This window comes from Oncorhynchus mykiss, chromosome 25 (genome assembly GCF_057628025.1).
Source record: "Oncorhynchus mykiss isolate SJ-2025 chromosome 25, ASM5762802v1, whole genome shotgun sequence".
In the NCBI taxonomy this organism is placed as follows: domain Eukaryota; kingdom Metazoa; phylum Chordata; class Actinopteri; order Salmoniformes; family Salmonidae; genus Oncorhynchus; species Oncorhynchus mykiss.
Genome location: NC_143046.1, coordinates 88,504,904 through 88,518,520, shown reverse-complemented (window position 1 = coordinate 88,518,520; position 13,617 = coordinate 88,504,904). Strand labels below are relative to the sequence as shown.

At 45.7% G+C, this 13,617-nt stretch overlaps 1 protein-coding gene across 6 annotated transcripts in view; it reads right to left on the bottom strand.

Moving 5' to 3' along the window:
* LOC110504277 (alpha-actinin-1) overlaps positions 1–4,691 on the bottom strand; it is a 124,100-nt gene extending 119,409 nt beyond the window's left edge. For 3 of the 6 annotated variants that reach the window (XM_090221383.1, XM_036962558.2, XM_036962560.2), the window contains exon 1: positions 3,033–3,493. In XM_090221383.1, coding sequence (XP_090077509.1) covers positions 3,033–3,149 — 117 coding nt within the window. In that variant the 5' untranslated portion in view covers positions 3,150–3,493. Of the gene's footprint in view, positions 1–3,032 lie in introns of all 6 variants that reach the window. The other 3 variants (XM_036962557.2, XM_036962559.2, XM_036962561.2) reach the window with 2 other exon arrangements.
* Positions 4,692–13,617: the final 8,926 nt, after the last annotated feature.

Here is a 13,617-nt window from a genome sequence, read left to right as displayed (position 1 = left end):
CTGTCAGCGTGCTCCCTCCCTCCCCTCCCTGTCAGCGTGCTCCCTCCCTCCCCGTCAGCGTGCTCCCTCCCTCCCCTCCCTGTCAGCGTGCTCCCTCCCTCCCCGTCAGCGTGCTCCCTCCCTCCCTCTCCTCCCTGTCAGCGTGCTCCCTCCCTCCCCGTCAGCGTGCTCCCTCCCTCCCTCTCCTCCCTGTCAGCGTGCTCCCTCCCTCCCCTCCCTGTCAGCATGCTCCCTCCCTCCCTCCCTCCCTCTCCTCCCTGTCAGCATGCTCCCTCCCTCTCCTCCCTGTCAGCGTGCTCCCTCCCTCCCCTCCCTGTCAGCGTGCTCCCTCCCTCCCCTCCCTGTCAGCGTGCTCCCTCCCTCTCCTCCCTGTCAGCGTGCTCCCTCCCTCTCCTCCCTGTCAGCGTGCTCCCTCCCTCTCCTCCCTGTCAGCGTGCTCCCTCCCTCCCCTCCCTGTCAGCGTGCTCCCTCCCTCCCCTCCCTGTCAGCGTGCTCCCTCCCTCCCCTCCCTGTCAGCGTGCTCCCTCCCTCCCCCTCCCTGTCAGCGTGCTCCCTCCCTCCCCTCCCTGTCAGCGTGCTCCCTCCCTCCCTCCCTGTCAGCGTGCTCCCATCCCATAATATTTTTTTTTGTCTAGTCAGAGCTCCATTCAATAAACACACTTCTGTCTCTTTGTGTCCTCACATTCAGAAACACATAATGAATAATGAATCCTGTTATGTGTGACCGCCCACACAGCAGTCACTGAGGAGGGCTGAGGCACGAGTGGGTCTCCCCCCCAACGACCAAAGAAATAAAGTCTGTCGAAGTATAATTACTCCACACCTGGGAAATCTCACAGGGTACCTTTGTTTCATTGTTTATATATTTGTGGGCGGGTCCAGGCCTACTGTTTCTCTGTCTGCACAGCTTACCTTACAGAGTCGGGCTATAATACATACAATTAAATGGGTATAATTCATCGCATTACTGCAATGCCTTGTTTGGTCTAGCTTATACTACCACCTCTACTGAACGTATCTGCTGTCTATCTTGGCATAAACTATGAACATCGCTCAGTCTTTTGAAAGCCTTGGTCTACAGTGGCCCTTTCCTTGCATGAAAAATTAAGTCTAAACAAAACTGTCATTTGATTCAAAAGAGAGACTATAAAGCACTGCCAGTGGATTCTCAGTCATTCCATGGTATTACTACGGTAGCTACTCAAACTCAGCGTGCTCCCTCACTCCCTCCCCTGCTCCCTCCCTCCCCTGCTCCCTCCCTCCCTCCCTCTCCCCCCTGCTCCCTCCCCCCTGCTTCCTCCCTCTCCCCCCTGCTCCCTCCCCCTCTGCTCCCTCCCTCTCGCCCCCTGCTCCCTCCCTCTCTCCCCCCCCCCCTGCTCCCTCCCTCTCCCCCCTGCTCCCTCCCTCTCCCCCCTGCTTCCTCCCTGCTCCCTCCCTCTCCCTCCCCCTTACTCCCTCCCTCCCTCTCCCCCTTGCTCCCTCCCTCCCTCCCCCTTACTCCCTCCCTCTCCCTTGCTCCCTCCCTATGACTACTGTAGCTACTCAAACTGCCGTAGTGAGAGCCTCCAGATAATGTCTCAGGACAGGCAGGCTCGTGCTAGTTGTTGGCTCCCTGCATCTGTAATTATTTACGTGTAACCCCTGACCTCGCATACCTAGCCGCCCCGGTGCTTCTCTCACCGACACCAGTAGCCGTCTGGCGATGACAACATAATTCAGGAAACTGGAAGCCAAAAGCTTTCGAAGCAGAAAAAAAAAGGAAAAGTTTTTCCAACTGCTGCTGTAAAGAGAAGGAGGACGATTATGACCATTTTAGGGCACGCTCGCTCCGATCCAAGCCCAACCCTTCTAACCACAATGCTTACTCAGATTCCACTGCGTTTTCTTCCCTGTTTTCTCAAAGCAAAAAAAGGAAAGTGTGAGAGAGAGAGCGAGAGACAGAGAGAGAGCAAGCACAGGCACAAATGTTTTCAGCCACTCTCGAAATACTTTCATTTGAATGATTCCATTGGAACTCAGTGTAGTGTACACTGTCCATACTTACTAGTTCTGAACCACACACACACACAGAATATTCTAATACTGTTGACATCACTGGAACTGAGGTAGATAGGGACATTTACAATAGGAGGAGAGGAGAACTGAGGTAGATAGGGGCACTTACAATAGGAGGAGAGGAGAACTGAGGTAGATAGGGGCACTTACAATAGGATGGGAGGAGAACTGAGGTAGATAGGGACACTTACAATAGGAGGAGAGGAGAACTGAGGTAGATAGGGGCACTTACAATAGGAGGAGAGGAGAACTGAGGTAGATAGGGGCACTTACAATAGGAGGAGAGGAGAACTGAGGTAGATAGGGACACCTACAATAGGAGGAGAGGAAAGAAGGGGAGAGGGGAGCGGAGGGAGGAAGGAAGGAAAGGGAGGAGGGAAGGAGGGTAGAGGAGTTGGGAAGAGGAGATGAGGAAAGGGGAGAGGAGAGGACAGAAGAGGACATGAGGAGGAAAGGAGATGAGGAAAGGGGAGAGGAGAGAAGGGAAGGGGAGAGGATGAGGAAAGGGAAGAGGGGAGGAGGGAAGAGGAGATGAGGAGGAAAGCGGAGAGGAGATATGATACAGCAGTAGGAACACATGTCTGACATCTGTTGCTCTGCGATGTTGCTTCAACTACATCCGGTCGGCTGCTTTTACACATTAGGATAGAACTAGCCGAAATCCTTAATGTGATGTTTAGGCTAGTCAACGCATTAGGCTACTCAAAAGTTTTGGTGAATTTGCAATATGACAGTTGACACATCGGTTAGCCTATCTAAATGTAGTGTAAAAATAGTTACAAAAACACCCCCCGGTGTCAATAATACACAAAAGCGTATTTGTTAATCTTCCCAGTTCCCAAGAGCAGTATCAATTTCAAAATAGCCTACAGGTTTCCTGCTGCTTCTCCCCTCTCATCTCACTGCTGCACCACACCGGGAAAGAGGAAGCTAGATCACTATATATATATTTAAATAACACGGTAAACTGTATTCACCTTCCTCTGCTGCTTCTCCCACGCCGGGTCCAACAGCATATCCCGGTCCCAGTCATCTTCCTGAGGCATATAATTGTTTTCATCTCCATCATAGGGATCCATGTCGAAAGTAGGCATGAATGATACTTCTTCACGCTCCTGTATTCCCCGGGACTCACGCGGGGGTGGACCGGAGGGGATGTTGCAACAATACGTTACCGACCGTCTACCGCACTCGATCAAGACGGTGTGAATTAAATTAACGGTCGCCCGGATTCACTGTATCTCTTTCGCTGACTCTCTTTTCCCTTCCCCTCTCTCTCGCTCGCTCTCTACTAAATCACACAAACCCCTCGCCTTTCTTTTTCTATCAATGTGTTTCAACCTCCGAGCTACAGCGCTATTCTAAGTAGGCAGATCCTTGAGCGATGCTGCCGACAGAAGCAAAATGTTGCTGTGAAGAAAAAATTAACTTCAATGGCAAAAATATACAACTTGATTGGGTACAAGGGAGTTATAAGGCCCGCCCACTATCGACCAGGCACACATAATTGGCTGTAGCAGCTGTCAGTGCAACTACTTATTGTACGCTGATTGTATTAGTATAGGTTGTCTGCTCTGGACATACGGGTACTTTGATTGGATACATTCTAATCTGTCAAAGTGTTTAATTTAGTTTGAAACAATGTAATTTAAAGACCTAAATTACTAATGCGCGCAAACATTAGCGCCTGTATTACGGTAATTTACCGTTTCAGTGTAGGCTACGCCAAAAAGCGTACATCCTCCTACCAGTAGAGCCTATAGCTGCAGGTTGTTTTCAGAAGCGGCACTTACCCCCTGGAAGAGGCGACCACAACCCCCATTATCGTCATCTATAGTAAGGATCAATGGATATGAGTCGCGTCTTCTAGGCAACTTGTTGACACACAAATACATCTAACACACGTGGTTCCCATCTATTCGATGGCATTCCATTTGCTCTGTTCCAGTCATTATTATGAGCCGTCCTCCCGTCAGTAGCCTCCACTGACACACGCCATCTAGGTTAACAAATGTCCATAAAGCGACAATGCCCTCCCGGTCATTAATGACTGAGGTTAAAGGCTAGTTACTAATGATTTATTTAACGCTGATGGCTACATAATAACGTTAATGTGCCAGACATGGAGTCTGTAAAAATGATTAATTGTCCATTAATTACAAATCAATGAGCCAACAATTTCACGCGCTTTTACGCAATGGCTCTAAATGGCTGAAACAAATTTCAAGACAAATCCAATGAGTTGTAAAGTTTTTAATTTTGTTAATATTTTACCGGTAGTTATATAGTTACCATGTGTTACATAATTTTGTACTTTTGTTTATTTTTTCACATATCAACCGAGTTTCCTGCTCGTGACTCTTGAGATCTCGTCATTCATCTCAGCTCAGATTCCATGTTTCTCTTGTCCCCAAGATTACCAAGAAGGTTGGCTGAGCTGGGCTGTGCGAGGTGATGCGCCACCGGACGGCTTCAACCCTGTCATGTAAACACAGAGCCGTGCTGCCGTGGCCACGGTCTCTACCTTGTAAGGTAAAACCACATACTGGAACTACTCGCTGCATGAAGGCCTCGCTCCTAAACTGAATAGCCTACAAGGGGTAGCCCAGGTCAGTCTTGCGTCGTTCTTAGTGGCTACGTGAAACTGGAGCGCTCTTCCATATATGGACAAACTTCCAAGCGGGTGAATGTTCGGGGAAAGTGACGTCACAGATTAAGCGCAGGCTAAAGACTGGTCTGTGTTTAAAGAGGCAGAGTTCCTTTCACAGCAGGATGAGTGTGTTACCACTGTGCAGACGTAGGTGAGGAGAACCGCAACCAAACAGTGAAAGACTGTGTAGCCTACTGTATTAAAACAGGGTTTTAGGACAGTGATTGTAATTAAAAAATCTGTTTTTCACAGGTAAGGAGAGGAAGGTTTGCAGAACGACCGTTTTAAGGAGCATTTCTTCTAGGTTCATTATTACGGCAAAGAAACAAAATCAAATCACAGTTTATTCCTCACGTGCTTGGTAATTAATCAACAGGTTGTGGACTAACAGTGAAATGCTTCCTGGCGGGACCTTCCCAACAATACAGAGACACAGAAAGAAAAACACGTAATAATAAATACACAATGAGTAATGATAACTAGGCTATATACACAGGGTACCAGTACTGAGTAATGATAACTAGGTTATATACACAGGGTACCAGTACTGAGTAATGATAACTAGGCTATATACACAGAGTACCAGTACTGAGTAATGATAACTAGGCTATATACACAGAGTACCAGTACTGAGTCAATGAGTAATGATAACTAGGTGATATACACAGAGTACCAGTACTGAGTAATGAATGATAACTAGGCTATATACACAGAGTACCAGTACTGAGTAATGATAACTAGGCTATATCCACAGGGTACCAGTACTGAGTAATGATAACTAGGCTATATACACAGGGTACCAGTACTGAGTAATGATAACTAGGCTATATACACAGAGTACCAGTACTGAGTAATGATAACTAGGCTATATCCACAGAGTACCAGTACTGAGTCAATGAGTAATGATAACTAGGTTATATACACAGGGTACCAGTACTGAGTAATGATAACTAGGCTATATACACAGAGTACCAGTACTGAGTAATGATAACTAGGCTATATCCACAGAGTACCAGTACTGAGTCAATGAGTAATGATAACTAGGCTATATACACAGAGTACCAGTACTGAGTAATGATAACTAGGCTATATACACAGGGCACCAGTACTGAGTAATGATAACTAGGCTATATACACAGGGTACCAGTACTGAGTAATTATAACTAGGCTATATACACAGGGTACCAGTACTGAGTAATGATAACTAGGCTATATACACAGAGTACCAGTACTGAGTCAATGAGTAATGATAACTAGGTTATAAACACAGAGTACCAGTACTGAGTAATGATAACTAGGCTATATACACAGGGTACCAGTACTGAGTAATGATAACTAGGCTATATACACAGGGTACCAGTACTGAGTAATGATAACTAGGCTATATACACAGAGTACCAGTACTGAGTCAATGATGCCAAATATTTTCAGCCTCCTGAGGGGGAAGTGGTAGTGTTGTCACGACTATGTTGGTGTGTGAGGAACATGGCAGCTCCTTACTGATGTGGACACTGAGGAACTTGAAGCTCTCAACCCGTCAATGTGAATAGGGGGCGTGGCTCGGCCCTCCGTTTCCTGTAGTCCATGATCAGCTCCTAAGGGAGAGGTTGTTGTTGTCCTGGCACCAGGTCTCACACTTCATCCCTATAGGCTGTCTCAGTTGATGAGGTCATTATATGAATCATCTGGGGGGAAGAAGAAAAAAAAAATTGCACCTCTTGGGATCCCCAGGACCAAGTTTGGGAAACGCTGCTAAAGGCTGTGTCATCGTCGTCAGTGCTCAGGCCTACCACCGCTGTGTCATCGTCGTCAGTGCTCAGGCCTACCACCGCTGTGTCATCGTCGTCAGTGCTCAGGCCTACCACCGCTGTGTCATCGTCGTCAGTGCTCAGGCCTACCACCGCTGTGTCATCGTCGTCATTGCTCAGGCCTACCACCGCTGTGTCATCGTCGTCAGTGCTCAGGCCTACCACCGCTGTGTCATCGTCGTCATTGCTCAGGCCTACCACCGCTGTGTCATCGTCGTCAGTGCTCAGGCCTACCACCGCTGTGTCATCGTCGTCAGTGCTCAGGCCTACCACCGCTGTGTCATCGTCGTCAGTGCTCAGGCCTACCACCGCTGTGTCATCGTCGTCAGTGCTCAGGCCTACCACCGCTGTGTCATCAGCAAATTGAATGATGATGTTTGGAGTCATGCGTGGCTATGCTGTCGTGGTCAAACAGTGAGTACAGGAGGGGACTACGCATGCAACCCTGAGGGGCCCCTGTGTTGAGGGTCAGCGTGGCGGATGTATTGTTGCCTACCCTCACCAACTGGGGACGGCCCATCAGGAAGTTCAGGATCCAGTTGCAGAGGGAGCGGTTTAGTCCCAGGGACCTTAGCTTAGCGATGAGCTTTGAGGGCACTATGGTGTTGAACACTGAGCTGTAGTCATGCATTCTCACATAGGTGTTATTTTTGTCCAAATGGGAAAGGGCAGTGTGGAATGCAATAGAGATTGCGTCATCTGTGGATCTGTTGGGGCGGTATGAGAATTGTAGTGGGTCCAGCGTGTCTGGGATGATGGGGTTGATGTGAGCCGTGACCAGCCTTTCAAAGCATTTCATGGCTACAGATGCGAGTGCAAAAGGGCGATTGTCATTTAGATGGGTTACCTTGACGTTCTTGGACACAGGGACTATGGGGGTCTGCTTGAAACATGCAGGTATTACAGACTGGGTCAGGGAGAGAAGGAAAATGTCAGTGAAGACACTTGCCAGCTGGTCAGCGCATGTTCTGAGTATGCGTCCTGGTAATCAATCTGTGAATGTTCACCTGTTCAAAGGTCTTACTCACATTGGCTACGTAAAGCCTGATCACACAGTCGTCCAGAACAGCTGGTGCTCTCATGCATGGTTCAGTGTTGCTTGCCTCGAAGCGCGCATAGAAGGCATTTAGCTCGTCTGGTAGGCTCTCATCACTGGGCAGCTCGCGGCTGGGGTTCCCTTTGTAATCCGTGATAGTTTGCAAGCCCTGTCACATCCGCAGAGCGTCCGAGCTGGTGTAGTAGAATTGGATCTTAGTCCTGTATTGACGCTTTGCCTGTTTGATGGTTCGTCGGAGGGGATAGCGAGATTTCTTATAAGCGTCCGGATTAGTGTCCCGCTCCTTAAAGACGGCAGCTCTAGCCTTTAGCTCAGTGCGGATGTTGCCTGTAATCCATGGCTTTTGGTTGGGATACAGTGCTTAGCAAGTATTCACACCCCTTGATTTTTTCCACATTGTTGTTACAAAGTGGAGTGGGATTAAAATGGATTTAATTCTATTTTTTTGTCAATCTACACAAAATACTCTAATGTGGAAGAGAAATTCCCCCAAAAATCATGGAATATAAAGCACAGCTGTGAATCTATCTGGGTAAGTCTAAGAGTTCTGCACACCTGGATTTTACAATATTTGCCCATTATTCTTTCAAATTGGTTGTTGATCATTGATAGACAGCCATTTTCAACTCTTGCTATAGATTTACAAACCAAAATAAGTCAAAACTGTAACTAGGCCACTCAGGAACATTCAATGTCATCTTGGTAAGCAACTCCAGTGAATATTTGGCATTGTTATTTTAGGTTATTGTCCAGCTGAAAGGTGAATTTGTCTTCCTCTGTGTCAAAGCAGACTGAACCAGGTTTTCCTCTAGGATTTTGCCTGTGCTTAGCTCTAGTCTGTTTGTTTTATCCTAAAACCTTGTTCTTGCCGATGACAAGCATACCCATAACATGATGCAGCCACCACCATGTTTGAACATATGAAGAGTGGTACTCAGTGACGTGTTGGATTTGCCCCAAACATAATGCTTTGTATTCAGGACATAAAGTTCATTTTTTTGCCACATTTCTTGCTTTATTGCAAACAGGATGCATGTTTTGGAATATTCTTTATTTTGTACAGGATTCCTTCTTTTCACTCTGTCATTTAGGTTAGTATTGTGGAGTAACTACAATGTTGTTGATCCATCCTCAGTTTCTCCTATCACAGCCATTAAACTCTGTAAACTGTTTTAAAGTCACCATTGACCTCATGGTGAAATCCCTGAGCGGTTTCCTTCCTCTCTGGTAACTCAGTTAGGAAGGACGCCTGTATCTTTGTAGTGACTGAGTGTATTGATAACTTCACCATGCTCAAAGGGATATTCAATGTCTGCTTTTTTTGTTTACCCATCTACCAATAGTTGCCTTTTCTTTGCGAACCATTGGAAAACCTCCCTGGTCTTTGTCGTTAAATCTGTGTTTGAAATTCACTGCTGGACTGAGGGACCTTACAATTATCTGTATGTGCGTGGTACAGAGATGAGATAGTAATTTAAAAAGAATGTTAAACACTATTATAGCACACAGGGTGAGCCCATGCAATTTATGTAACTTGTTAAGCACATTTTTACTCCTGAACTTATTTATGCTTTTCATTTTTGTAAACATTTCTAAAAACCTAATTCCACTTTGGCATTATAGTGTGTCGATCAGTGACACCAAATCTCAATGTAATCCATTTTAAATTCAGGTTGTAACAAAACAACATTTGAAAAGAGTCAAGGGGTGTGAATACTTTCTATAGGCACTGTATGTACGTACGGCCACTGTGGGGACGACGTCGTCGATGCACTTATTAATGAAGCCGGTGACTAACATAGTAAACTCCTCCATGTTATCAGATGAATCCCGGAACATATTCCAGTCTGTGCTACCGAAACAGTCCTGTAGCTTAGCAACCGCTTCATCAGAACACTTCAGTAATGAGCGCGTCACTGGTACTTCCTGTTTGAGTTTTTTGTTGTTGCTTGTAGGCAGGAATGAGGAGGATAGAGTTATGGCCAGATTTGCCAAATGGAGGGTGAGGGAGAGCTTTGTACGCGTCTCTGTGTGTGAAGTAAAGATCATCTAGAATTTTGTCTACTCTAGTTGCACAGGTGACATGCTGGTAGAAATGAGGTAAATGAGGTAAAACGGATTTCAGTTTCCCCGCATTAAAATCACCGGGCCAATAGGATCCCTTCTGGATGAGCGTCTTCCTGTTTGCTTATGGCCTTAAGACCTCACTCAACGAGCCGAATAAGGACAACATCGGTTTGTGGTGGTAAAAATAGACGGCTACGAAGAAAAAAAAATACAGATTCAAACTCTCTTGGTAAATAGTATGATCTGCAGCTTATCATGAGATACTCTACCTCAGGTGAACAGAACCTCAAGACGTCCTTTAATATCAGCGAGCACCAGCAGTTGTTAACAGAGACACCCCCACCACTCCCATCTAACCTTACCCGACAATGGAAAAAAAAAAACAGCTCGATTCATATCAACCATGTTCTTGTTCAGCCACGTCTCTGAGAAACAAACTATATTATATTTCTTCAGTTGCCGTTGATAGTCTCGAACAAAGCAAAGTCCAGTTTGTTCTCCAGTGATTGTACGTTCGCCAATAGAACGGACGGTAGAGGGGGGGGGGGGGGGGGCGTATTTATTAGACGACAGCTTCGTCAAAGTGCCCACACGTCGGCTTTATAGGGCCTGGTTTGGGGGGGGGGGGGGGGGGGGAGCAGTAGAAATCTTAATTCAAATCAAGGTTAGTGATCACTGTTCTGTTGTCCAGAAGCTCCTTTTCGGTCATAGGAAACGATGGGGGAAACATTATGAACAAAAAAAAAGTAAAGATTATTTAAAATTATATATATTTTTTTTAATGTGTAGTGTTGACCAGTAAAACAGAAGCTATCCATTGCAGCGCCATTCTTCAATTCATAAGTTACTGTCTAATTATAATTGTATCAAGTTCTTTCTCTGGTCTGGTCATTTCTGTCTTGGAGGACTGATCACATGACATGTCGAGACAACAGGAAATAGTAAGACAAGCAGCTTTGAGTTTCTGAGACGGAGGTCGTGTGAAGACCATGTGTGTGTGAAGACCGTGTATGTGTGTAGACTGTGTGTGTGTGTGTGTGTGTGTGAAGACCGTGTGTGGTGTGTGTGTGTGTGTGTGTGTGTGTGTGTGGTGTGTGTGAAGACCGTGTGTGTGTGTGAAGACCGTGTGTGTGTGTGTGTGTGTGTGTGTGTCATTGTTTGATCGTTCTCTGGCATCTAACCAAGGTATTCCAACCATGTTGTAGGGAATTCAAATGCAGCCATCCTTCCCTTCAGTTACAGATATCATTCCTTGTATGGGATAACTAGCTGGGAAAACAATGACAATGTTTTTTTTTGTAGAATGGTTGTATAAATAAAGTATCAAGCTTTTAAATTGTGAGCCGAGAGTTAAAGGTCAATTCCTTCTCAAAACAACGAGGGCTGAATGTGTGCAGCCTCAGTGCCCCAATGCATTAAATGTGACTCAAAAACATAATATTTCCCTTTACATACATGAGAATATTTCACAATTCTTTACAAAGAAGATAGTTGTAACAGTAAAAAAAAACAAGATGCTGCTGTGTCGTGGGGGGAGGAGTGAAGGATGTCCATCTATTTCCTGTAAAGTTGATCCCAAATGGCTCTCTCTTCCCTATATCGTGTACTACTTTTGACCGAGGCCTATGGGGAATAGGGTGCCATTGTGGACATAGTCACAGTGACAGCTTGCCTGGATGTTCACACTGCTGTGGTCGGCAGCACAATGTTGAGGGAGAGAGACAACCTCCAATAACAATACTGTCTGGTCTGTCGTCTCTCAGATCTCCAACACCATGAGGGTTTAGACATAGAATGACTAGAAGGGCTTGAGGACATAGAATGACTAGAAGGGCTTGAGGGCATAGACATAGAATGCCTAGAAGGGCTTGAGGGCATAGAATGACTAGAAGGGCTTGAGGACATAGACATAGAATGACTAGACGGGCTTGAGGGCATAGAATGACTAGAAGGGCTTGATGGCATAGACGTAGAATGACTAGAAGGGCTTGAGGACATAGACATAGAATGACTAGAAGGGCTTGAGACATAGAATGACTAGAAGGGCTTGATGGCATAGACGTAGAATGACTAGAAGGGCTTGAGGGCATAGACATAGAATGACTAGAAGGGATAGGTATGTTAGTGTGTGCTCTGGACTTAGCCCCAGGATATCCTCTGGCGATAACCTCGAACAATATGGCCTATTCTCAATTGGATTGGCTCAACTCCTGAGTCCTCTCTCGCCTTCCTTTTGAAAAAGGTCATAGATAATTGAGGATAGGCGTCGAGGAAAGGGAACGTCTTCCATTTGCCTACTAATGAATTGATACTCTCCTCGACCACTTATCGGTTTCCGGTCACGGAGGAGAGGAAGACCAAGGGCAGGACCGAGGAGAGGAGGACCGAGGAGGACAGAAGAGAGGAGGACCGAGGAGGAGAGGACAGAAGAGGACCGTAGACAGACTTTTTCCAAAACAAGAATAGGCCATTGACTAGACTAGACTAGACATTGGCCCTGAAGACATCCTACTAGAATCATGGATTCCAAGACAGACAGCTACAGATGATGATATCATTTGCCCCACTAACAATCCTTCCACTGTTAGGAGAATCTGAGCTTGCGTCCCAAACGGTTCCCTTCATTCCCTTTACAGTGCACTGCTTTTAACCACTGTGTAGGGAATAGGGTGCCAGTTGGAACACGTTTCAGTCTGAGAGGGCGTGGCTTCTTTTGTCATCTGATCAGAAGACGTTAGTCCTTTTATGGTAATTCAGCTCACTCTCAGGTCACTGTGAATGAAGTCTTCTTTTGGGTAGAGACCTAGCATAACCCTGTGGAATTCCTCTCCCATCAATTACACTGAAATTGCTAGCTGCTGTTAGTTGGTACTATAAATAACGGCGTATTAAGAAATGTTATCTAACAAAATCGAGAAAGGATATTATATTAAAAATGACAGTGGGGGGGATGTACATTTATATTTAGAATAAAGTGACAGGAATGTAGACGGTTACCACAGCTGATTTCTGTTTTCATTGAATAATCACTGACACAGGAATGATGATCGTAGAAGGAAAAAGGCTAAACCTGTTCTTGAGTTTGGTCCAGTATATACAGTTGAAGTCGGAAGTTTACATACACTGTGAGGTTGGAGTCATTTTTCAACCCCTCCACACATTTCTTGTTAACAAACTATAGTTTTGGCAAGTCGGTTAGGACATCTACTTTGTGCATGACACAAGTACTTTTTCCAACAATTGTTTACAGACAGATTTTTTCACTTATAATTCACTGTGTCACAATTCCAGTGGGTCAGAAGTTTACATAAAACTAAGTTGACTGTGCCTTTAAACAGCTTGGAAAATTCCAGAAAATGATGTCATGGCTTTAGAAGCTTCTGATAGGCCAATTGACGTCATTTGAGTTAATTGGAGGTGAATCTGTGGATGTATTTCGAGGCCTACCTTCAAACTCAGTGCCTCTTTGCTTGACATCATGGGAAAATCAAAAGAAATCAGCCAAGACCTCAGAAAAAAAATTGTAGACCACAAGTCTGGTTCATCCTTGGGAGCAATTTCCAAACACCTGAAGGTACCATGTTCATCTGTACAAACAATATTACGCAAATATAAACACCATGGGACCACGCAGCCGTCATACCGCTCAGGAAGGAGACGCGTTCTGTCTCCTAGAGATGAATGTAACTTCGTGCGAAAAGTGCAATCCCAGAATCAATCCCAGAACAACAGCAAAGGACCTTGTGAAGATGCTGGAGGAAACAGGTACAAAAGTATCTATATCCACAGTAAAACGAGTCCTATATCGACATAACCTGAAAGGCCGGTCAGAAGCCACTGGTCCAAAACCGACATAACAAAGCCAGACTACGGTTTGCAACTGCACATGGGGACAAAGATCGTACTTTTTGGAGAAATGTCCTCTGGTCTGATGAAACAAAAATAGAACCGTTTGGCCATAATGACCATCGTTATGTTTG